Raw genomic sequence first — 26,934 nt, 5'->3', positions numbered from 1 at the left:
CATTCTCTCTAATATTTTTATTAGTGATATTGCAGAAGGTCTTGATGGTAAGGTGTGTCTTTTTGCGGATGATACTAAGATATGTAACAGGGTTGATGTTCCAGGAGGGATAAGCCAAATGGCAAATGATTTAGGTAAACTAGAAATATGGTCAGAGTTGTGGCAACTGACATTTAATGTGGATAAGTGCAAGATAATGCATCTTGGATGTAAAAACCCAAGGGAAGAGTACAGAATATTTGATTGAGTCCTAACCTCAACATCTGAGGAAAGGGATTTAGGGGTGATTATTTCTGATGGCTTAAAGGTAGGCAGACAATGTAATAGAGCAGCAGGAAATGCTAGCAGAATGCTTGGTTGTATGGGGAGAGGTATTAGCAGTAGAAAGAGGGAAGTGCTCATGCCATTGTACAGAACAGTGGTGAGACCTCACTTGGAGTACTGTACACAGTACTGGAGACCATATCTTCAGAAGGATATTGATACCTTAGAGAGAGTTCAAAGAAGGGCTACTAAACTGGTTCATGGATTGCAGGATAAAACTTACCAGGAAAGGTTAAAGGATCTTAACATGTATAGCTTGGTGGAAAGACGAGACAGGGGGGATATGATAGATGGGCCGAATGGTTCTTATCTGCCGTCACATTCTATGTTTCTATGTTTCTATGAAGCAACCAGAGAGACCCAAATTTACATAATTACAAAGTCAAATCCCTTCCAACACAGATCCCACTTACCGTACCAATCAAACGATACGTGTCACCTATATATAGAAATAAACTGGGGGGGGGGGAACAAACAAGTCATAACCTGAGTAGTATAAAAATGGGTGGGACAATACTCGCCTCCGTGTCTTTAATAAAATCATGACTTTTCATCATGTAATAGCAAAATCATGCAATTTTATGACAAAACACGGGAGACAAGACACAGCTGATCGACTACCGCCGCGAACGTATGAGGAACCGGTCTGAAGTAGAATTCCTGAAAAACGATTCCCTCGACCAGTCGGCCATCTTCATGAGGACCTCCAGGCGCGCGCCCAAAGCCATCATTGAAGATGCCGAGGCCCCACTGATCGAATGGGCGCCGAAAATCGCAGTGTCAATACCGGCTTGAGAGAGTAGCCATTTAACCCAGCGAGACAAAGTGGTGCTAGTTACGGGTTGAAACGGCGGACGGGTAGATAGAAATAGATGGGGGAAGGATGCGGAATGGTGTAGTTTGGTGCGCTCCTCATAAGCGTGTAGGCAAGCCACGGGGCACAGCGCCGGTGTAGTGGGGAAACTCGGATAAGATACTGACCTAATAGACGTTTTGGTGCGTCTGCAGATATTGAAGGTCACTCCTTCTGTGGTGTATGATCTGGCGTTAAAGTCCAGTGCTCGGACATCCGAGACCCTCTTACAGGAGACGAAACAAAGCAAACAGACCAGTTTGGCTGATAGTTGTCTGAGGGAGAGCACGGAATTAGTGGGCCAAGAAGCGAGGAAGGATAACACCACCGATACATCCCAGGTCGCGGTGTAGCGCGGTCTGGGCGGCCGAGAGAGGCGAGAACCTTTAAGGAGTCGGCACACCAAGGGGTGCTGGCCCGCCGGGCAGCCGTCGTAACCCTGGTGTGTAGAGGAGATGGCTGAGCGATATAGGTTGATGGTCCTGTATGCCTTACCTGATTCAAAGAGGGAAGTCAGGAACTGAAGGACCGCAGTTACAGGAGCTGAAACGGGATCCATGTCCCGAGCCAGGCACCAACCAGCCCAAGCTCACCAAGCTGAACCATATGCCCGTCTAGTGCCGGGAGCCCATGCCGCTGCCAGTAGGCATCTAGTAGTGTCTGAAACTCCCTGGACCTCCCAGGGTCCCGGGAAATCTGCCATGCCAGCAGCGGGAGGGAGCCCTCCAACCGGAGAGGGTGGCAACACCCTATCGGGTCCAGTAGAAGTTCCTGGGAGGGTGGCAACAGCCTGGGATAATCTACCGTCATCCCGAGAAGTTGAGGGAACCATGATTGTGTTTTCCAGAACGGGGTCACCAGGACCAGTTCGGCCTGATATCTGCAAGAGTGTAGGAGGGTGCGAGGGATCATGGAGAACGGGGGAAAGGCATATAGGAGGTCCCCGCTCCAAACCTGCAGGAAGGCGTCCACTGCCTCCGCCGCCGGATCCAGCCTCCAGCTGAAGAATCGTGGGAGCTGGGTGTTGAGCCGGGAGGTGAATAGGTCTATAGCAAAAGGTTCCCAAAGAGACGATATACTGGAGAACACGTCCGTGTCCAATTTCCAGTCGCTGGCATCCGATAGATATCGTGAGCTCCAATCCGCCTGGACGTTGTGTAGTCCTGGCAGGTATTCCGCCTGAACCACAAGGTCCCTGGCTAAGCAAAAATCCCCAAAGTATTTCGCCAATCTGGCCAGGACCGCAGATTGAGTACCGCCCAAGTGGTTGACATACCTGACCGCTGATACATTGTCCATGCGGAGGCGGATGCATGTATGGGCTTGGTCCCTCACGAAGCTGCGGATTGCGAAGGAGCCTGCCAAGAGCTCCAATGCGTTGATGTGGAGTCGGGATTCGGATTCCGACCAGCGACCCCCTGTCGCCACACCCTCGCAATGAGCCCCCCAGCCATGGAGGCATGGTGAACTCCGGCATGGAGCCTGAAGATTGCCCTGCCATTCCAATCAGATAGGTTGAGGATCCACCATCGCAATTCGTCTTTTGTCTCCTTGTCCAGCGATACCAGGTCTGCGTAGGATGCGCCGGACCTCAGGTGAGCTATTTTCAAGCGTTGCATCGCCCGGTAATGGAGCGGACCCGGGAACACTGCCTGAATAGAGGCTGCTAGGAGGCCGATGAGGCGTGCCAGTTGCCTCAAGGTAAGGTGAGGTCGTATGAGAGCCTTGCGGAGCTCCTTGCGTATTGAACGAGTCTTGCACCCCGGAAGGCTCAAAGTGGCTGCTTCCGTATCCACTAGGAATCCCAAGAATTCCATACGAGTGGCGGGGGTCTTCCTGGTTAATAATGAAACCCAGGCGGGAGAGCAGGTTCATTTCCAGCCGCAGGTGTGTCAGGAGTATGTCGCGATCCTGGGCCATGAGCAGGATGTCGTCTAGGTATATGATTAGACCAATGCCTCGACTGCGTAGCCAGGCCATAGCTGGGTGCAGCAGTTTTGTGAAGCACCAAGGTGCTGATGATAGGCCAAAGGGCAGGCATGTGAAACACCAAGTCCCTGTCTGCCAGTGGAAACGCAGGAGATCTCGGGATTCTTCGGCTATAGGCACGGTGAGATATGCATCCTTGAGATCCAGCTTTACCAATTAATCTCCCTGAAGGAGTAGATCTCTCAACAGATGGATACCTTCTGTTCCATCTCAAGGAAATCGGTCTCGATGAAAATGCTTGTTCTTGGGTAGAACATTGGCTTAAAAACAGAATACAAAGAGTTGTCGTTAATGGTAAATTTTCAAGCTGGACAGAGGTGGCAAGTGGTGTCCCTCAGGGGTCTGTTCTGGGACCCCTTCTATTTAACATTTTTATAAATGATCTTGAAGACAGCATTGAAAGTCATGTTTCAGTGTTTGCAGATGACACAAAACTTTGTAAAATAATACAATGTGAGCAAGATATTACTTTGCTGCAGAATGATTTAGATAGACTGGAGGACTGGGCACTCAAATGGCAGATGAAATTTAATGTTGAAAAATGCAAAGTTATGCACTTCGGCGTAAAGAATACACAAGCAACGTATACCCTTAATGGAAGTGAATTAGGGATAACAACACACGAAAAGGACTTGGGAATTGTTATAGACAACAAACTATGCAACAATGTGCAATGTCAATCAGCAGTGGCCAAGGCCAGTAAGGTATTGTCATGCATGAAAAAGGGCATTCATTCTCGGGACGAGAATATCATTTTGCCTCTTTATAAATCACTGGTAAGACCACATATTGAATATGCTGTGCAATTTTGGGCACCTGTTCTAAAGAAGGATATTATGGCACTAGAAAAAGTGCAGAGGCGGGCTACAAAATTAATAAAAGGAATGGAACATATCAGCTATGAAGAAAGGTTAACAAATTTAAACCTATTTAGTTTAGAAAAACGTCGCCTGAGAGGGGATATGATAACATTATACAAATATATTCTGGGCCAATACAAACCATTGTGTGGAAATAGCCCTTTGGACCCAACCACGGAGGTCTTCTGGGTCAACCATATGGTTTCCAGCTCTGGCATATTCCGCCAGTTCGAAAAGTTTCTCCAGTGGTCCAAATATGTCTAAATGTTTATCCTGGCATGCCTTCAGGGCAGAGTCTAGGCCCTTACGTGGGCCCATTTTAGTTAGGAACTGGGTCATCTTTTTTTAATTTTTTTATTCTTTATTTTGTTGTGCAGGTAGGTACAGTTTAGCGTCAAACGCCACAACATATATATACGTTAATAGGATTGACAGTGGCATGAGTAGTTGCACATTTTTATAATTAGGTATACAAGCGTAATGTAACATGTGATGCTTCAAGATAAAGTTAAATATGCCTAGGACAGAAGAAGGTATTACAAAAGTATTAAATAATTCAAGCAGGCAAGATTCCTAGCATATAGCGCATATAAGCAAGGTTGTTGAACTGTGTCAGATTGAAATCAGCTATATGTCTGAGATTTTATAATGTTGAAATCAGGCTAGACTATAATGGTAAACTATAGTGTTAAACTGGTGAGCTGTAAAACCACCCGGCAAGCACGTTAATAGGGGGGAGATCTCACCCAACCGTACATTTCTACATTAGCTAGCATGCTGGTAGCCTGGGCTGGTATTTCTGGCTGATATCAAGTTAAGTAATGCCATGCAATTAGCCAGCATAGATAGATCTGTACAATTAAGTAATAGAAAAAAAAAAAAAAGGGAAGAAAAAATGAAATTGACAACACTGCTTCTCTCTGGAACAAGCTTGTGGCAGGACAAAATCACCCACACAAGCCAGCATTATGCATGAGAGCGGAGACTCGTGATCGTCAGGTGGGGCAGTTAATGTTCAGGGTGTAGTGGCTGCTTGTGAGTACGGCTCTCAGCAGTCATGTTGTCCCAGAGTAGGTCTGATCCTCAGCCTATTCCCAGTCTGGGAGAGCGCAGCAGGTCCGTGTCGAGGGGCTGCTGGGCAGCAAGGGATGGGCCTTGTCACTGGGTCAGGTGCCCCCATGCTTGTGTGTGTGCTGGCATTTTTAAGTCACAGACCTGGGGACGTGTCGGTGCCGGATCTGTTCTCCTCCGGGGGTAGGCGGTGGAACCTGGTAGCGTCTGACTCTGGTTGCGGTTGGTCTGCGTCCGGCGTAGGTGAGGCGGTGAGGTGGTACCTCTTGGAGCGCTCTGCCCAGGTTGAGTTGTAGAAGAGGGTCGGGCTGCTTGTGGTGTCGAGTATTCTTGAGGTGGTTTACCCTTCTCCTGTTTAGGTAGTGGTGCTCGTGGTCTATCCTTCGATTGCCGCCCGGCCTGCTTACATGGGGAGGGCCTGGGCAGTCTCAGGGTGCGTGTTCATGCAATGCCGCGCTTGTGTGAAGCATGCCTTCTTTTCTGTCGCCGCTTGGGTCCCCCTGCTGCTTGTGGTGTTGCAGGCTGTGGTAGAGGGCTATTACGTATCTGAGGTGATGCGGGTGGACAGAGCTTGTGCTCAAGTTGCTGCCAGAACTTGTGAAAGTGTCTGTCCAGCCGAGTGAGTATGTCGCTGGAGTATGGGAGCCATGCTTCCTCCGCCATTTTAAAAGGGTCGCGGTTTGGTAAGCCTGTGTTTTCAGGTTGCCCCAGCTCACCAGGTGGGGACCGGGATATCCCCTACCAGTCCAAAGGGGGGAGTAATGGGGTTGTGGTGAGGCTTCTGCCAGACGTGCTCTCCGGTCATAAAATCCTGTGTTCAGTGAATAACCCAGTAATAAAACCATTTGAATGAACAAATTAGGTTCAGCATAGAGTTTTGTAGTGCAGGACACATATTACGTAACACATTTTACCCCACGAGAGCAGGTTTGGGGGGGCAGGACGAAATGTTGAAATGTTGCTTTGTTTAAATGAGGCTCCATCCGCCTTAGAATATTTAGAATTATACGATCATAACTAGTGATGTCCCGAACTGTTCGCGAACTGTCCGCCGGCGAACAATAGCGTGTTCGCATTGGGCGAACATATGCGATTTCCGGTCCACCCCCTATTCGTCATCATTGATTAAACTTTGGCCTGGAACCTCATAGTCAGCAGACACATTCCAGCCAATCAGCAGCAGACCCTCCCTCCCAGAATGTGTCTGCTGACTGTGAGTTTCCGGGTCAAAGTTTAATCAATGATGACGAATAGGGGGCGGACCGGAAATCGCATATGTTCCCCCAACGCGAACACGCTATTGTTTGCTGGCGGACAGTTCGCGAACAGTTCGGCATACAGTTCGGGACATCACTAATCATAACCATTTACACTTTGCAACTTGTCTATTGATGTTGAACAGCTCAATATAAATTATTTGCAAATAAAATATAAATGATTGTCACTGGAATCTAATATTTGAGACCTGCTCAGTTAGTGTCAGAACATGACGGTGTATAGTGTTGCAGTTGGTGAGTAGCTCCATAGCAGCTATTAAGGGGTTAATATGTGGATGAGGATCAGCTGATTTATTAAGGGGTTAATATGTGGATGAGGATCAGCTGATTTATTAAGGGGTTAATATGTGGATGAGGATCAGAATCAGCTGATTTATTGAGGTCTTTTTCTACCTCTTAACGTCCTCTGTAACAATCTCGTTCTCTGTATCCGCAGCTAACCTGGCGTCTACGGACATTATGTTCTTAGTGTGCTGTGTGCCCTTTACTGCCACACTGTATCCGATGCCCAGCTGGGTATTTGGCGACTTCATGTGCAAATTCGTGGCCTACTCTCAGCAGGTAAGTTACTAACTCTGTCCTTTAATAAAACAGAACAGGAGATATTTAATCAAAATAATTCCTGGTCAAACAGCATGGGCGAGGGGAAGAGATTAAACGGGCCGACATGTTAGCAAACACGTAAAGTCCATTATTATTACAGTGGACGGATGAAACAAAGTGACATTTGTAGCAAATATCAGGATATGCTATTTTATGACTATAAAGCGACTCTGTCACCTTCTGGGGTCGCTCTATATTTTGCAAAGACCCCCAATGGTGCATTAATTTACTAACACCCTTTAAAGGGCCAGGACTCATAACGCCTATATGTATATTGCAGAATTAGGGGTTTAGTAACTTTATCTCCTCACTTACTTACCCATGGGAGTAGCCCTATAGGGCTAGTTCGGTATTTATTATTATTTGTTAATACTTTCTGTTACTTCAGATATATCGTGGTCTCCCTCTGGTTACATTGTTCCATACCACTGGATGCTTCGGTGCCTACGTCTTTATCTCTAGTCAGCATTATATTCAGTTTGTGAATTTTGGCTTCTTTGTTTCTGTGTCTCTGGGACTCCCCTGGGCATTCGTGGCCAATTCCGTGTAATGTAGACAATTCTGAGATGGACTAAGAGACTCAGAATAGCAAATTAGACGAGTATTCTCTGAATATCTGCTTCTGAAATTTTTCGTTTTTTTGTAAAAAGACTATTTAATATCTGCAAGATTCTTGTCAGCTTCTACAGCTACATTTGGGGCATAAAATTGGATCAAACAATAAATACCCTACAGTAACCGTGTACCTTCTATATCTAGGTGACAGTGCAGGCCACATGTATCACTCTAACAGCAATGAGCGCAGACCGCTGCTACGCCACGTTGTACCCCCTGAGGTCACTGCGGCATCGCACCCCAAGGGTGGCCATGATTGTCAGTATCTGTATATGGATAGGTATGTATCTGTATGTATGGACAGGAATGAGTAAAATGGGCACATTGTGAGCCATAAAAATAAAAAATAAAAAAAAATGAGCTGTAATAATACAATGGCCTGTCATATACAAAGAGCTGTAGTACTAGTGACACGTTAAGCTGTAATAATACAATGTGCTGTAATGATACAGTGTGCTGTAAGGATACAATGAGCTGTCACAATACAATACGCTGTAATAATACAATAAGCTGTAATAATACAATAAGCTGTAATGATACAAAGAGCTGTAATAATACAATAAGCTGTAATAATACAAAGAGCTGTAATAATACAAAGAGCTGTAATAATACAGTGAGCTGTAATAATACAACAAGCTGTAATAATACAATACGTTGTAATAATACAATGAGCTGTTATAATACACAGAGCTGTAATAATCCAATGAGCTGTAATAATACAATAAGCTGTAATAATACAATACGTTGTATTGGATATGGTAGTCGGAGTTCTACCATAGCAGAGCTGAGTCATGGAAGACAGACAGCTCAATGTGTAAAAGTATTTGTCTGATGCTTGTGGTAAAGTTCACACGACACGAATCACCGAGTGTCGTGTGTTCAGTGCATTATTATATATTTAATATGACACACTGGCGCACTGAGAATAATCTTCCCCAGGCTCTGTTTTCAGAATGGCGTTACACACAGAATCTTTTTAATTGGTGCAGGAAACAGGAAGTGGGAGGTGGCTTAACTTAATATCTGACAAGTCGCCAAGTTCAATGAGTTCCACGGTTGCTAGGCTAATATTTATTATTAAAATAATTTAAAATCTGACAGAATGTTTAAATTGAACACTGAGATTTTTTTTGGGGGGGGAACAGACATTGAAAACATAATAAAATAGACCCTTCGAGACAGATGTGGGATCTTGGCTCTCGTTTACTGGCCGAGAGCATCAGTCAATCACTCTCAGCCAATGAATAAGAATTGGCATTAGCCAATCACTCTCAGCCAATGAATAAGAATTGGCATTAGCCAATCACTCTCAGCCAATGAATAAGAATTGGCATTAGCTAATCACTCTCAGCCAATGAATAAGAATTGGCATTAGCTAATCACTCTCAGCCAATGAATAAGAATTGGCATTAGCCAATCACTCTCAGCCAATGGCTAAGAATTGGCATTAGCTAATCACTCTCAGCCAATGGATAAGAATTGGCATTAGCCAATCACTCTCAGCCAATGGATAAGAATTGGCATTAGCTAATCACTCTCAGCCAATGGGTAAGAATTGGCATTAGCTAATCACTCTCAGCCAATGGGTAAGAATTGGCATTAGCCAATCACTCTCAGCCAATGGGTAAGAATTGGCATTAGCCAATCACTCTCAGCCAATATTTAAGAATTGGCATTAGCTAATCACTCTCAGCCAATGGATTAGAATTGGCATCAGGAATTGATATTAGCTAATCACTCTCAGCCAATGGGTAAGAATTGGCATTAGCCAATCACTCTCAGCCAATGGGTAAGAATTGGCATTAGCCAGCCCAGAATGCTAGTTCCCCAATGACACTGCCAGGGTTTCCAGGAGCAAACGCATTAAACTCTGTATGTGCAGCATTTTATTGCAAAACGCCGCACTTACAGACTCCAGGCACCATCACCACTTCAAATCACTGCATTGATCATAGTGCTTGGAGTAGCCCATTTACACAATGGGGGGGGGATTTCTCACGGTTCTATTCTTAAAAGTGGATAAAAATGCACGAGGGTAGGAGTCACTAGGGGATACGGCTGCTGATTCCACTGGTTTCCATGGTGACTGCTCCACTGTTAGTAATTTAAAACACTGTTTTAGAACAGAACACTTGAGAGATCTCATCCTTTGTGTTTTGACATGAATGTAGCCACTGCCCTACAATAGTTCTAATTTATAAAATGTGTTTCCTGCTCTCGGTATGTTTTATAAGTTGCTAAACGCATACATTATAAAAAGTATTGCACTTTTCCAGTTCGTTTACTTTGGCCTTAAATTAGAAATTCACTTCGAACTCCCGACAATTCTCACTTTGATGAATAATCCTGATTGTGTGTTTTTGTCACTCCCCCACAGGATCCCTTCTCCTGTCCACACCTATCATACCGTACCAGCGGATCCAAAAAGGCTATTGGTACGGGCCGCGCACTTATTGCATAGAGCAGTTTCCCACCGATACGCTGAAGAAAGCGTGCATCCTCTATCAGTTTCTGGCGGTCTATCTTCTGCCGCTGCTGACAATATGCCTCTGTTATTCACTCATGTTGAAGAGAGTTGGGCAGCCGGTGGTAGAACCCATGGACAACAATTATCAGGTACAAAAACCGTGCTTCTCATCTTCCTTACAGGTTGGACAAATTTATAATCATTATAAAAACGTTGGTTATATGATTTTACTCAAGGACAAATAATGGTCCTTTCTTACATAGAATACGTTCCTATCTATATCTTATATTAAACTGTAAACCCATTTAAAGTGTTAGCAGAAGCACAATTAAAGAAACATTGAAGTGGTTATAGTGCCTGGCGTCCCCTGGCACTGTCCCTTCAATTAGTGTTAAACCGTTTCCGAGTAGTTTGACACTAAATAAGGGCCCTACTGGAGGCCCTACACTTCCTTCTAACCATACCGATTCATACCAGCAATGGGCGATGTGATAGGTTGAAAACAGTCAGCTGACACTCCCAGCGAATCACAGCCACCCATTGCGGCACAGGCTAATACTTCCTCATTAGTCCAAGCAGCACAGAGGGAATGGACTGCTGGGGACTCTTGCTTAGAATTTAAAAATTAATAATGGTTTAACGCTGAAAGGAAGGATGGTGCCAGTTTACTCGTCACACTATAACCACTTCAATAATATGAAGCAGGTACAGTCCTTACAGAGTCCATTTAATGTTTCCCAGAATCATAATGCCCCATGGACACTAAATTGGCGCTAGAGGAGAGCAGTATGATAGAGCTTGATTACTGATTTTATCACATCTAAAGATTGGAGGACAGCTGTGCTTAAATTATCTTTGTTTCTTCCTTGTGCCCGATCTTAGTATCTGGGCGCTGCCATATTGTTCTTCTCGGTCTGTGATGTTTGCAGTTGGCCTTCTGTGGGATTGATTTTACTGATGGATTGTGGGTAATTTGATTGGCAACCCAAACAGAGCCCTCCCTAGGCTCTGCCCATTGTCACGTTTTGTCCTTTTCATAACTATACATAATAAACTTTATTTTTTATGAAAATTATAGCGCTCAGGAAAAAATGTAAATAGTGAATCAGACACAGTGAGCTGTATAGCAGCAGATTAAAGAAAGTTTATTTTTGCCGACAGAGCCCCTCTTAAGGCAGTTATTTTTATTTTTTAACTTTAGGAAAACATTTATTGTAGTCAAAGCACAAGCGTGTAGTAAAGATTCGCTCACTTATTACAGTGTATCGGCAGGATTTGTAAAGGAGGAAAAAAAATCCCAAAAAACAAAGTTACAATTGTTCACGGTGAGTTATTGAACCTTTATCAGCTGAATTTGGACAGAAGGACGTTACATGTTTGTACACAGCATTAATGGAGGCTTTTTATATTTTACATACAGATCTTATCAATACCGTCTCACAGTCACTGCAAAAGTTGAGCATATAAGAGTTAAAGAATATTAAATTAAGTGATGTGTTTAGGCATCACAAAAGCTCTGATAGGGGTATTAAATATATTCTATCCATGTGTCAAATGGGACGTAACAGGCCAAAATGTAAAAAGTATCATAAATGTAAAAAGTATCATAAATGTAAAAATTTTTACAAATGTAAAACGTACAATGTACTCTCAACCAGTGTGCAATTCTTATGTAGGGCATTAGCACAAAAAACAGTGAGATCCATTTCAACATGTCGGGGGAAACCACACCACACCCACTTGCAAAATCGGCTACAAAAAGTAAAAGCACAAATACTATTCAATGAATCCCTTTCCTTTTGTTTTACATCAATACACTACTGCCATCACACATACATAATGGATTAGTAGAATTTGAACAGGTCAAACCATAGAAACATAGAAACATAGAATGTGACGGCAGATAAGAACCATTCGGCCCATCTAGTCTGCCCAGTTTTCTAAATACTTTCATTAGTCCCTGGCATTATCTTATAGTTAGGATAGCCTTATGCCTATCCCACGCATGCTTAAACTCCCTCGCTGTGTTAACCTCTACCACTTCAGCTGGAAGGATATTCAAAACTTCACACAGGCATCCCAAAACCTCCACTAGAAGAGCAGATTTAGCTGATTTTTATTGATGTTATGATACTGACGGAGGGCACAATATAGTAAAATTATATAAACTTTTTTCTTTAAACATTTATTTGGTCTAAGATTGTTATGGTCCGAAAGGAAGAAACCTTAGACTAGGTACACAAATAGAGGCTGAAACTGATTTCATTCTACAAAGCCCATAGCAGTAATATATTGCCATCACATTAGCCCAAAACTATTTAAAAACATGTCACATGAAGGAGGCATTAGAGTGACTGCATTAAACCGATTCTTTGCAAATTGTTGCATTTGCATTGTTGACCTCATTAGTGTGCGGTAAAGGAAGTAACAAGGGGACTAAACAAAAACACCTTGTGAAAACCTAATACTAACGTACATACAGGGGAGCTCAACTTTAAGATTAGCAACAAAATCCCACAACTAGACACCTTAACGAATATGTAAAAAAGGCATGCGTCTTAGCATGGACATGGCTTTATTCCATACAGGTGATGGGGAAAAAGATCATTAAACCCCAAATGGCAAAAAAAGGTTCACATTCTGTGAAATAAAAGTTGAGGATGATTTAATAGCAGCATTTTGGTCTCATTACGGTCCTTAACATGGTAGCATTATATTGCAAATCTTTTAGCATTTTTATATCTGCATTTCATATAAAATATTTTATCTCCTACCCTAATGTTTTCTGTACCAGGTGCAACTGCTGTCTGAACGAACAATTGCTATGAGGAGTAAAATTTCCAAGATGGTTATAGTGATCGTCCTTCTTTTTACAATTTGTTGGGGTCCAATTCAGATCTTCAGCCTCTTTCAGGGGTTCTACCCAGGCTTTCAAGCTAACTACGCAACCTACAAGATCAAAACCTGGGCTAACTGCATGTCCTATGCCAACTCCTCCATTAATCCTATTGTCTATGGTTTTATGGGAGCCAGCTTCCGAAAATCTTTCAAGAAAGCATTTCCTTTCATGTTTCGGAGTAAAATTAGGGATGGGAGTATCACTTCTGGAACAGTGAACAATGAAATGAAATTTGTAGCTATGGATGCACCCAATAATGGGCTGAACTAAGCTGAGTGACCTCTAATATCTCTTAATTTTAGCAGAGAGTTTCTGTGGAAGAAATGGAAAAAAGATGTTCTAAGTCCAATCAGATGTTCATAATGTGTCTATTACAAAAGGAAGATTTTCAACATGAATAGGAAATAAATTGAAAATGCAGTTAGGCAGTTACACATTTCAGAACAGCTCAAAGACTGTACACATAAAACGTAATATTCCTATACATATGTAGAAAAAGGATCATAATCTATTTTTTCAAAAGATCTCTCTGTGGAACATTCAGCTGCTTAGTGTGAGACATCTCTAAAACCATTTCAATGAGGTTGTGTTATGTTTGACCATTACAATATGTGTTTCTCCATGATGTGCCTTGCCTCGGTTTGCATCTTGTAATGACGAGAAAGGGAAAAAAAAAGAGAAAAAGTACAAATGAATCTAACCGGATGGCATATTGTGACCTGGAGACTGGTTCCTCTTGTTAGGATACTCAAATGTTGGGAGTCAGGTGGTCTTAGAAAACTCCAAGCATGCTTGGGGAGAAGAGGGGTCTGGTTCTACCTATAAACAGTGACCGGTGGACTCAGAAACAGATTGCAGCCTTGGCCTATACTGCCTTCATTAATTGACATGGTGTATGAGAAATGAGTGTGTCCTGTCTAAATAATGTACACATTGTAAAATAAATAATTATCATTGTTCAATGAATAGTAACTGTATTGTACAATCACTTTGCTGTAAAAATCTAATATTGAAAACATTAAACAAAACACATTTTTCTATTTGTCTTTTATCTCGGAAATGTATTTTTTTTTATTAAAGGGACACTATTGTCACCTAAATAAATTGAGCACAATCAATATGGGATAATAGATAATGCCTTGCAGTCTTACTGCTAAATTCTCTGCCATTTAGGAGGTAAATCACTTTGTTTATACAGCCCTAGTCACTCCTCCCTGCATGTGACTTACACAGCCTTCCAAAACACTTCCTGTAAAGAGAGATCTAATATTTCAACTTCCTTTGTTACACAGTCTGTTTAATTTTGAATTTCTTGTCTCCTACTGTTAATAGCCTCTAGCCCCTGCAGGGCCCTCCTGTACATGAATAAAGTACAATTTATAAAGCAGAGGATAAAAACTTCTAAAGTAAGTTAACATCTGCATCTGACTAAAAATGAACCAATTTTTTCCATACAGGCTGTGTGGGTCACAGCCAGGGGAGGTGGGGCTAGGGCTGCATAAACAGAAACAAAAGTTAACTCGTAAATAGAAGATACTTGAGCTGCAAGACTTCAGAGGCATGGTCTATACACTAAAACCATTTCTTTAAGCTAAAGTTGTTTCGGAGACTATCGTGTCCTTTCAGTTCATCATTTGGTGATTAGCTTAGTGAATATTTATAATAGTTTTATCTGGGCTAATGGATTCTGTATTTAAACACCCAGACAGTCGTTGACCCAATATTCAAAGTTTGTGAAACACGACATTCAGACTTTTATTTTGTGCTGACTTTGAAGATAAACGTTACAGTTAATTTAGAAAATAATACCAAAAAGTGTCTACTACTGACAAACCGCCTGACTCTTGGTAAAAGACCTAAAATGGTTGCATCTAGCTTTGGCAACGTTTGTGTGAGTCATGGTCCAAACGTCTGCTGGCTCTTCAGACATCTGCTCCTCGTTGGGTAGGTATTTTCTGCAGGCGAATGCAAGCCAAGGACAGCAAAAACATTGCAAGGTAGAGGTTTACTGGAAAGAACTTCATGGCGTTGATAATCCCTGCCGCAGAGGAAAGGCGGAACCCTGCTGAAAAATGACTCATTTGGATGAGTCACGGAGCAAACCGTACCCTTTTCTTATTAAAGGTTGGTATTTGTCTCCACAAAACAAATTATAATATGTGTGCTCCTACAGTATGCCCTCAGGGATAACTGGCTAATGCTCATCAATTGTAAAAGGTCATAACACGAAATGAAATTATTATCGATTTTTAGGTTTTAGGAGCCTCCGTACACAATCTGAAATAATTACTAACTTCTCACTTTGACGGGCAGTATGAGAACCCACCTGAATAAAGTCTTTTTTACACAGGAAATGGGCAGTAGAGACGGGCCAATAACGTCTTTAGAATATTGAATTCTGTATCGAGAGCACAATACGCGCATTGTTCAAGGTCAGAAGAGCAAATTGCTTGTCCTGATTCTCCGTGTGTATGTCTACACCTTCACCTTTATAAATTGCTCCAAGCAGGTCAGGACACAATACACAGATTTAACAAGCAGAATGGCTCAAAGGTTAGCTGAAACTTCAGCCCAAAGCACCTTTTGAAACCCTTGAACTCAAATGCACACTGCGTGTTCTGTTGAGAAACGTTATCCTCTGTAACAAGGTCTATCTAAGTATCGGTAAAGACTATAATACGAGCCCTTTATAGACTGATTGGTGACCTTCTAATACCTTTCATAAACTGACTACTACTTTGCAACCTCCAGTTAAATATCAAAAACTTTTTCCATTTTGAACCCAAATCATTTTTAATCCTGTCTGAAACAAATTCGAGAAGAGGAACATATTGTCCTTGGATTAAAACTGATTATTTTGATATGATTTAAGTGAGTCATAGGTAATCAGCGCTCTTTTTTTTATTTATTTATTTACTCCTTGTAGAAATGTTTGGATTTAAGAAACTTCAAAGGATAATAGGAAGACAATGATACATTTACTGCGAACACAAAAAATGTGTTATATGAGGTTATTTATTTTATTTTTCTTATAAAGAGCCTTGTTTGCATAATTTTCTTAGTGTTATCTTTGTCATTTAAAATGCTGTTGTTACGGAAATGTTTTTTGTAGGTATATTGAGGATATAATATATTTGCACAAGATTTTTCCAAAACTGACACAAATGTATAAATGAAGCTTTATTTATGACCGTAGCAATGCAAGGTACGGTGTTTGGATTGGAGGCGGCTGGAGCGAGGGAGATCGTTAGCGAGGTTTTTTGGAGATGGTTTGTGGGGCGTTTTGGGATAACCCGTTACATTGCTTTACTTTGCACATTGCTTGGCGGTAATGGGGTTAACTGGAGAGCTAGAGAAATACAATTTCAGATCACTTTTTTCCGGTTCCATCTGTTCCTTTTAGTAGCTCTTTATATAAATATATTTCCAGGTTTGTTTGTTTTTGCTGAGTGCCATTGTTTCTAAGGGGCTTATTTGTTAAACAGATTGTGGCTTTAGGGTTGGAAGTACAGCTGGCTCTTTTGTCCTTAATTCTGTGCTCAGTAATCATCATTCGAATCAAGGTTTAATGAATAAAGTAATGTTTCTTCTACACGTGAAGCAGCCATTAATAGGCACCAGAGAGAGAAAGAAAGAGAGATGCATGCTTGCTCGGCGCTAATGACGGGACTGTGGCCCTCACGTGTACACCGTGACCTCCTCTCAATCAATCTCTTTTATTGTTGAGTAATGGTTTCCATCAGGGCAATTAGAGCAAAGTAACACAATATCTGAGTTAGTTGTGAAGATTCTACCTTAATTACAGTAACATTGTTAAACCTGTTGGATACAGCAGCCTGGCTGTGTGCATGTCATATCTTTAAAGAGATGTCTATGGATTTAATGGACAGTCCCATCCTCTATAGCTCGAAAGTTTCTCAGAGTGCCTGCGCTACTTGCCAGCACCTCTCTGGACCTCCGGCTCTCCCAAAAACTGAGTTTGGGTGGATGACGAGCAAGAACGATTGGTATTGTGTCATGTGACGTTTCAGATTTTTCAATTCCAAGTACAGGGGTGGGCAACCTTCGGCACTCCAGATCTTGTGGACTACATCTCCCCTGATGCTTTGCCAGCACTATAGCTGTAAGAGCTTTATAGGAGATGTAGTTTTGGAGTACTGCAGGTTTCCTACCCCTTTCCTACTTCATCAATCACAGAATTCTGTACATAATACACCAAACACAACAAACACAGAATATTTGTCATTCCTTTTTTTGAAACCATTGTTTAAAGTTATTTAGAAACAGCTATCTCATATACAAAATATGGGGCTTTAATATTGATTTGAAGCCAATCACTTTTTACAGAGTACCCCAATATTGGTGGTCCTAACCAACATTTTAAAATGTTAATATTTGAATAATATATGGTGTTAAAGGAACACTATAGTGTTAGGAATACAAACATGTATTCTAGGGCCCCGTTCCGTTGTGAATAAATGGTTAATTGCTTACTTTAATCCAGCGCGGGGCTCCCTCGGCACTGGTGACCTCTCGTCCTCCATCGATGTCAGCTTCCAAGTGGAGCGGAATGCGCATTACTCAATGCTTTCCTATGGGGATCTTTTTTTAAACAGGACTCTGTGAGGGGGGGGGGGGAGTCGGAAAAATGCTTCTTCACCTGTGTACCCACAAATCCTTGCACCGGCCCTGCCAGGAAGGTCCAGAAAGCTCCACGTTGTAGCAATGGTATTTCAATGCAAGTAAGCTGTGTTTAATTGTTACTGTTCTAAATCTTACAGCCATACATAGTGATTAATTCATTAAGGATGAATTGTAGCAAATTGAAAAACAAATTGCAAAATGTGGTAAAAAAAAAAAAAAAAAAAGCGGATTTCAAACTAACAATTCTTACTCTTCTATTGTCACGGTTTGGTTATTGTATCCCATATTGCACATTTCAGCTTCAATTCTCTCGATATTTATTAGATCTATTATTAGGTCTATTTAAGATGCAGTACCACAAACATCCAGACGGTGGGCTCGTTGCTCTCATTTCACATTACCTGCAGTGTTTCAAGGTGAGGTCGCTGCGACTGACGGTTGTGGCCAGAATTATTTCATTTGAAATTTAAAATGCAAAACAGGAAACAGATTTTACACATTTTCTAAACAAAATAATTTGATGTTAACTGAATCTCCTATTGTGAGGAGCTCAAATGTTGTAATTTGGGAGCTGCGTGTCGTCCAACGCTGCTCCCTGGGAGAATGAGTCTAAATTCTGCATTAACCTGCGTTTATTAATATTTATAACTTGTGTTCTCCACTCTCAATAAACAGGGTTTATTTACTCCACAATCCCCCGTCTAACAAATCACTCCTCTGTATGACCCCCCGCAGGTAAAATGTAACCCTACAAGCTACCCATCATGTGTTCCATTAGTAAGTTACCACGATTTAATGATTGATTTAATATCATTTAATGTACAGTGCACATAAAGGCTTTTTAGTAAATTCAATATTCACAGCGAGTCAGTTTGTCCAATTTAAAATGTATCATATTTATAGGACTTCCATTAAAAACGGGGGCTGCTTCAAACCCATAGTGTCTCTATAAAATATTGTAATAAATATGTATTTGCTAATTGGAGTATGTTATGTTTATATCTTCTTATATTAATGGTTCCCTTTAATATACTTCTATATCCGTCCAGTTGCCTGGTTACAATTACCGGTACATGTATGTTAGTCCACCCATTGTACAGGGCTACGTTTATAGTTAAATCACCCCTCTAATAATATTGTAAAGCGCTACGGAATCTGTTGGCGCTATATAAATGGCGATAATAATAATATCACCCAGAAATACCAACACGCAATCTGACTTTCGTTATACATTTATTCTACTCACAATGTAGCGCTGACAACCTGGTTAAATACTTTGTTATTATTATATACATAACCTGGTTAAATACTTTGTTATTATTATGTACCCAACCTGGTTAAATACTTTGTTGTTATTATGTACCTAACCTGGTTAAATACTTTGTTGTTATTATGTACCTAACCTGGTTAAATACGTTGTTGTTATTATTATGTACCTAACCTGGTTAAATACTTTGTTATTATTATGTACCTAACCTGGTTAAATACTTTGTTATTATTATGTACCCAACCTGGTTAAATACTTTGTTGTTATTATGTACCTAACCTGGTTAAATACTTTGTTATTATTACGTACCTAACCTGGTTAAATACTTTGTTATTATTATGTACCCAACCTGGTTAAATACTTTGTTATTATTATGTACCCAACCTGGTTAAATACTTTGTTGTTATTATGTACCTAACCTGGTTAAATACTTTGTTGTTATTATGTACCTAACCTGGTTAAATACGTTGTTGTTATTATTATGTACCTAACCTGGTTAAATACTTTGTTATTATTATGTACCTAACTTGGTTAAATACTTTGTTATTATTATGTACCCAACCTGGTTAAATACTTTGTTATTATTATGTACCCAACCTGGTTAAATACTTTGTTGTTATTATGTACCTAACCTGGTTAAATACTTTGTTATTATTATGTACCTAACCTGGTTAAATACTTTGTTATTATTATATACATAGCCTGGTTAAATACTTTGTTATTATTATATACATAGCCTGGTTAAATACTTTGTTATTATTATATACATAACCTGGTTAAATACTTTGTTATTATTATGTACCTAACCTGGTTAAATACTTTGTTATTATTATATACATAGCCTGGTTAAATACTTTGTTATTATTATATACATAGCCTGGTTAAATACTTTGTTATTATTATATACATAACCTGGTTAAATACTTTGTTATTATTATATACATAGCCTGGTTAAATACTTTGTTATTATTATATACATAACCTGGTTAAATACTTTGTTATTATTATGTACATAGCCTGGTTAAATACTTTGTTATTATTATGTACCTAACCTGGTTAAATACTTTGTTATTATTATGTACATAACCTGGTTAAATACTTTGTTATTATTATGTACCTAACCTGGTTAAATACTTTGTTATTATTATGTACCTAACCTGGTTAAATACTTTGTTATTATTATATACATAGCCTGGTTAAATACTTTGTTATTATTATATACATAACCTGGTTAAATACTTTGTTGTTATTATGTACCTAACCTGGTTAAATACGTTGTTGTTATTATTATGTACCTAACCTGGTTAAATACTTTGTTATTATTATGTACCTAACCTGGTTAAATACGTTGTTGTTATTATGTACCTAACCTGGTTAAATACGTTGTTGTTATTATTATGTACCTAACCTGGTTAAATACTTTGTTATTATTATATACATAGCCTGGTTAAATACTTTGTTATTATTATATACATAACCTGGTTAAATACTTTGTTATTATTATATACATAGCCTGGTTAAATACTTTGTTATTATTATATACATAACCTGGTTAAATACTTTGTTGTTATGTACCTAACCTGGTTAAATACGTTGTTGTTATTATTATGTACCTAACCTGGTTAAATACTTTGTTATTATTATGTACCTAACCTGGTTAAATACTTTGTTATTATTATGTACCCAACCTGGTGAAATACTTTGTTGTTATTATGTACCTAACCTGGTTAAATACGTTGTTGTTATTATTATGTACCTAACCTGGTTAAATACTTTGTTATTATGTACCTTACCTGGTTAAATACGTTGTTATTATTATGTACATAGCCTGGTTAAATACTTTGTTATTATTATATACATAACCTGGTTAAATACTTTGTTATTATTATATACATAACCTGGTTAAATACTTTGTTATTATTATATACATAACCTGGTTAAATACGTTGTTGTTATTATTATGTACCTAACTTGGTTAAATACTTTGTTATTATTATGTACCCAACCTGGTTAAATACTTTGTTATTATTATGTACCCAACCTGGTTAAATACTTTGTTGTTATTATGTACCTAACCTGGTTAAATACTTTGTTATTATTATGTACCTAACCTGGTTAAATACTTTGTTATTATTATATACATAGCCTGGTTAAATACTTTGTTATTATTATATACATAGCCTGGTTAAATACTTTGTTATTATTATATACATAACCTGGTTAAATACTTTGTTATTATTATGTACATAGCCTGGTTAAATACTTTGTTATTATTATGTACCTAACCTGGTTAAATACTTTGTTATTATGTACATAACTTGGTTAAATACTTTGTTATTATTATGTACATAGCCTGGTTAAATACTTTGTTATTATTATATACATAACCTGGTTAAATACTTTGTTATTATTATATACATAGCCTGGTTAAATACTTTGTTATTATTATATACATAACCTGGTTAAATACTTTGTTATTATTATGTACATAGCCTGGTTAAATACTTTGTTATTATTATGTACCTAACCTGGTTAAATACTTTGTTATTATTATGTACATAACCTGGTTAAATACTTTGTTATTATTATGTACCTAACCTGGTTAAATACTTTGTTATTATTATGTACCTAACCTGGTTAAATACTTTGTTATTATTATATACATAGCCTGGTTAAATACTTTGTTATTATTATATACATAACCTGGTTAAATACTTTGTTGTTATTATGTACCTAACCTGGTTAAATACGTTGTTGTTATTATTATGTACCTAACCTGGTTAAATACTTTGTTATTATTATGTACCTAACCTGGTTAAATACTTTGTTGTTATTATGTACCTAACCTGGTTAAATACGTTGTTGTTATTATTATGTACCTAACCTGGTTAAATACTTTGTTATTATTATATACATAGCCTGGTTAAATACTTTGTTATTATTATATACATAACCTGGTTAAATACTTTGTTATTATTATATACATAGCCTGGTTAAATACTTTGTTATTATTATATACATAACCTGGTTAAATACTTTGTTGTTATGTACCTAACCTGGTTAAATACGTTGTTGTTATTATTATGTACCTAACCTGGTTAAATACTTTGTTATTATTATGTACCTAACCTGGTTAAATACTTTGTTATTATTATGTACCCAACCTGGTGAAATACTTTGTTGTTATTATGTACCTAACCTGGTTAAATACGTTGTTGTTATTATTATGTACCTAACCTGGTTAAATACTTTGTTATTATTATATACATAGCCTGGTTAAATACTTTGTTATTATTATATACATAACCTGGTTAAATACTTTGTTATTATTATATACATAACCTGGTTAAATACTTTGTTATTATTATATACATAACCTGGTTAAATACTTTTATTTTTATTTCTCATTAATGCCAAAGCAGGTGCCTGTAATTGTTGAACAATAACAGAGGCTGTTCATCACCATGTTTTTCAATATTTGATATAACCCTTTAAGGACAGAGCTTTGGAAGCTTGTCTTTCACTTTGTGACAACGGCATTTTTTGCATTTTTTGCTGTTTGCGTTCAACTGCAATTTGCATTTGACTAATTTATTGCACCGACGCATATTATATACCGTTTTTTAAAGGACAGAAAGGGCTTTCATTTGATGTAACATATATATATATACATGCTTATTTATTATAAAAAAAATACAGAAAAATGCAAAAAAAAATGAAAAAATTTGATTTTTTTTACAGTTTTTGCAATAATAATGTGTGCCTAATTAGTGCAGGTTAAGGAAAGTAATTAAAAATAAATTCATTTAGTTGTTCTGATTTACAGAATATATAATGTGTCTGGGATTTTCAGTTTTTTTTGGTAGTTACAGGTCACAAAGCACAAGGAGTAAAATAAACTTTTAATATGGAGCGATTTTAGAATTTGGTATGTTTGTCTTGTAAGCTTTATAGCCATAAAAGAAAACAAAATTGCCACACAAAAGTATATATTTATATAAAGTAGACACCACAGGCTATTTACCTAAGGTTGTTTTGACACTTTCTACGTAGCCATTTTACCGCCAACCTCTGCTAAATATTGGAGTAAAATTGTGTTTTTTGGGGGTTTTCGCACACAAACTTATAACAAAGAACTTCTCATGTGTATTTTGTAAAGTTGGTGTGTGCTATTCCTGTACAAAGTTTTATTATGTGTTCAGTTACTTCTGCTGAGTACAACGGTACCCCCATTGTATGTCTTTGGCACTATTTTGTGAAGCTACAGTGCCATATAGGAGACCTGTCCTTTTCAGTATTCACAGTAGAATTTTGAGAGACGGATTTAATGAGCCTATGCTTCCATTTGGGTTATTATAACAGTTTGACTGTTCAAAAAAAAACCACAAAGGCCTACCATTTGTAAAAGTAGACACCCCAGGGTATCTCATAAGGTGCATATTGTGCCTTAACATGCCCCCATTTTTTTACCATTACATGCCAAAGTATGTGGTAAAAAATAATTTTGTGCATTTTTTACATACGGATTGCATTTTTGCTGGGCATTTTGTATATTTCATATGTGCCATTAAGTTCAAACCCCCCAAATTATGCTCAGCTAAGTCTTCTGAGTAAAATGACACCCCCATTGTATGTCTATGGCACTATTTCGTGAAGCTACAGTGCCATATAGGAGACCAAGCCATATCAGTTTTTACCGAACTTTGAATTTTGACGCCGGGCCTAAGTGCAATTTCCAAGCATCTTCGCAGGTTTTAAATTCAAACTACCCCACAAAGGCCTACCATTTCTTAAAGTAGACACCCCAGGGTATTTCAAAAGGCATATTTTGAACCTTAGCGTGGGATCATTTTTCCGCTAGCTTGTACCAGGTGTAGTGGTAATAAGCGTTTTTTCTGCCTTTTTGACACACAAAGTGAGTTTGCACAGTATATTTTGCAAACCATATGTGTACTACCACTGTATAATACTTCATATGTTGCTCAGCTATGTCTGCTGAGTACAAAAATACCCCGTATGTACCTTTGCCAGGTATATGTGGACATCGGAGGGGCACATTTGGGACACAGCCATTCCATTTTTTTTTTCCAACTTTCAATTTTTACGCTGTGCCCATGTCCCATTTTAGAGTAGTTTACCAGGCTATATAATCCAAATACCCCATAAAGCCATACCATTTCTTAAATAAGACATCCCAGGGTATTTCAAAAGGCATATTTTGAACCTTAGCGTGGGATCATTTTTCCGCTAGCTTGTACCAGGTGTAGTGGTAATAAGCGTTTTTTCTGCCTTTTGACACACAAAGTGAGTTTGCACAGTATATTTTGCAAACCTTATGTGTACTACCACTGTATAATACTTCATATGTTGCTCAGCTATGTCTGCTGAGTACAAAAATACCCCCGTATGTACCTTTGCCAGGTATATGTGGACATCGGAGGGGCACATTTGGGACACAGCCATTCCATTTTTTTTCAAACTTTACATTTTTACGCTGTGCCCATGTCCCATTTTAGAATATTTTACCAGGCTATATAAACCAAATACCCCATAAAGCCATACCATTTCTTAAAGAAGACATCCCAGGGTATTTCAAAAGACATATTTTGAACCTTAGCGTGGGATCATTTTTCCGCTAGCTTGTACCAGGTGTAGTGGTAATGAGCGTTATTAAATGTATTTTTTTACTTTTTAAAACTTTTTTTACTTTTTAAAACTATTTTTTAAACTTTTGTTTTGCTTATTAATTTGCTGTCAGCATGCATGCTGTCAGAGCGGGCACATGTACTCTGACAGCCCGATCCGGTGCTCCCGGTCTGCCTCTAATGCAGAGGCAGACCGGAGCACCATTAACCCCACGATCGCCGCGATTGCGGCGATCTGGGGTTAATTTTAACGGGTGACGGACGAGGTCCGTCACTCGTCGTTAAGGCAATCCCCTGAGTGACGGACCTCGTCCGTCACTCGTCGTTAAGGGGTTAAAACTCTTTGAATGTGCAACCCTGTCCCCTCTATTAACCCTACAGTTTCCAAATCGTTTTACAGGAAAGATGCTGCCGTAGATACCACAATGTACACATAATACAGATTAAGTAACAGCGCACACATAAACATACAGTTTTAATATTATACGGCTATTTAGACACTACAAGACATGTGTTCCCTGTTTGATAGTTTATTTCCTCCAAACCAGTGATCTAATATTTAATAAATGTTCCTTACACTGAGGAAATGTAGTTGAAATTTTCCACTGGGAAATATTAAAATGCCAAACTATTGTCACAAATTAAAAAAAAAAGGCTTTGATCGAAAATGATTACATTGAAAGGGACCTGATAACTTAAAAACCTTATATTTATGCATTCTACCATTCTGGGAGAGAATACATTTACCTGAACATCTCCACATCTCTCGTGATGACTTGTCAATATTATACAACATTGATTGTTTCCACTATCACTGTAGGTAGGATTGTCTAAATAGAAAACAAACATTACTTCCGACCAATCCACCTTTCCTAGTACACCTCTGTGAATAACCTTTGGCGTTGTATGTGACATACTACCCAAAAACATTCCTTCCCTTCCATGTCATTACAGACTCAGGGGGTAAACTTATATGTGTACTACATGTTAATCTAAGTCTTTCCTTTCCTTTCTGGATATCTACAAGAATAGGCTTCTCCATAATATCTGACATAACATAATCAGTTACCAGAAACGCCTACGGTCAGCGATTCCTTAGATGCTCGTATTTCCCATATCCAAGGTAAGCCGGGAGTATTATTTTTAAAGAGCAATTCTGGCTCTAAATGTAGAAGCCAATATTGGATAGTATAAAGTATGCCACCACCTCGTCTTGTTACTGAAGTTTGTGCAACGTTCACATACAGATCACCTGACCAATTTACCATTTAATCTCCATTAACGACAATCATGATATATGCATTTGGTATTATGTTGAATTTCCGCAATCCCCTATTAACATCATCCTCTACAAATTAAACTTTTGTCCTAAATAAATCTTTAGGACCTTTCAATAACAATATTTCCTGCGAAATTAATTCATACATTGAATAGTTGTAGATAACCATTGCTTATCCCAAAACAAACATGACCTTTTAATACTTGTTCGTTGTCTCTTTTCTTTCTAACATTTCCGAAGAAATCATCTGATTCCTGATTAAATATCATTTTATTCATTTTGAATATAACCGCTACAAGAACTGTCGCTATGTGAGCAGGATGCGGACGAAAAATGTCTCTTCTACAAGATTGTCTTTGAGAATATATTTTCTTTCCCTGGCCAACTTTCTCCTGTAGGTCTGCTACAAATGATCTAAAATAAAAATAAAATAAAAAAAAACACAATATCAATATATTGTCACACATTATGTTTTAGGTTTATACAATTTACAGTGATATGCATGAACCCAAAAACTATTTTTCCTGTTTGTTCCGTGAACCATCAAGTGGTCGTTGCACTTGGACCATTGTATCTGTTATTTTGTAAGGACCTTCACAGTTTGCTTGCCATGGTCATATTTTCCTTTTATCATGACCATACCCGCCTTTAAAAAAAAAATCAGGAGGTGCCATTTTGTACATACGAATAACTGCATGTGGAATGATTTGCTCCCAAATTTGCTTGCACGACTTTCCCTGTGAAATGGGCACCTTTGTCTGATCCCCACCTTTAGAAAATGGGTCCATAATGCTTCAGCTATCCATTGGGAATCATCTCTTAAAAGACCACGATAGGCACCCAGACCACATCAGCTCAATTAAGTGGTCTGGGTGCCAGGTGCCTCTAGTTTTAACCCTGCAGCTGTAAACATATGTTTCACTGAGGGTTAATCCAGCCTCTAGTGGCTGTCTCATTGGCAGGCACTAGAGGAGCTTCCGCGATTCTCACTGTGAAAATCAGTGAGAAGACGCTGGCCATCCATCCTGTGGGCGGTTTGAATGAGCGCGCGTCTCTTGCCGTGCATGCACATTCGGATCTGACGTCGGCAGGAGGAGGAGAGTTCCCCAGCACAGAGGGAGCCCGGCGCTGGAGAAAGGTT

General features: G+C 39.0%; 1 protein-coding gene across 1 annotated transcript in view; it reads left to right on the top strand.

Moving 5' to 3' along the window:
* LOC134568517 (G-protein coupled receptor 54-like) overlaps positions 1 to 13,935 on the top strand; it is a 51,119-nt gene extending 37,184 nt beyond the window's left edge. The window contains exons 2-5 of the mRNA XM_063427149.1: positions 6,811 to 6,935; positions 7,737 to 7,872; positions 9,970 to 10,208; positions 12,854 to 13,935. Of these exons, the coding sequence (XP_063283219.1) occupies positions 6,811 to 6,935; positions 7,737 to 7,872; positions 9,970 to 10,208; positions 12,854 to 13,228 (875 nt within the window). The 3' untranslated portion in view covers positions 13,229 to 13,935. The remainder of the gene's footprint in view (positions 1 to 6,810; positions 6,936 to 7,736; positions 7,873 to 9,969; positions 10,209 to 12,853) is intronic.
* The last annotated feature ends 12,999 nt before the right edge of the window (positions 13,936 to 26,934 follow it).

Source organism: Pelobates fuscus, chromosome 7, assembly GCF_036172605.1.
Source record: "Pelobates fuscus isolate aPelFus1 chromosome 7, aPelFus1.pri, whole genome shotgun sequence".
Lineage (NCBI taxonomy): Eukaryota > Metazoa > Chordata > Amphibia > Anura > Pelobatidae > Pelobates > Pelobates fuscus.
Note: the sequence above shows the minus strand (reverse complement) of the source record. Positions and strands in the feature narration are given on the sequence as shown.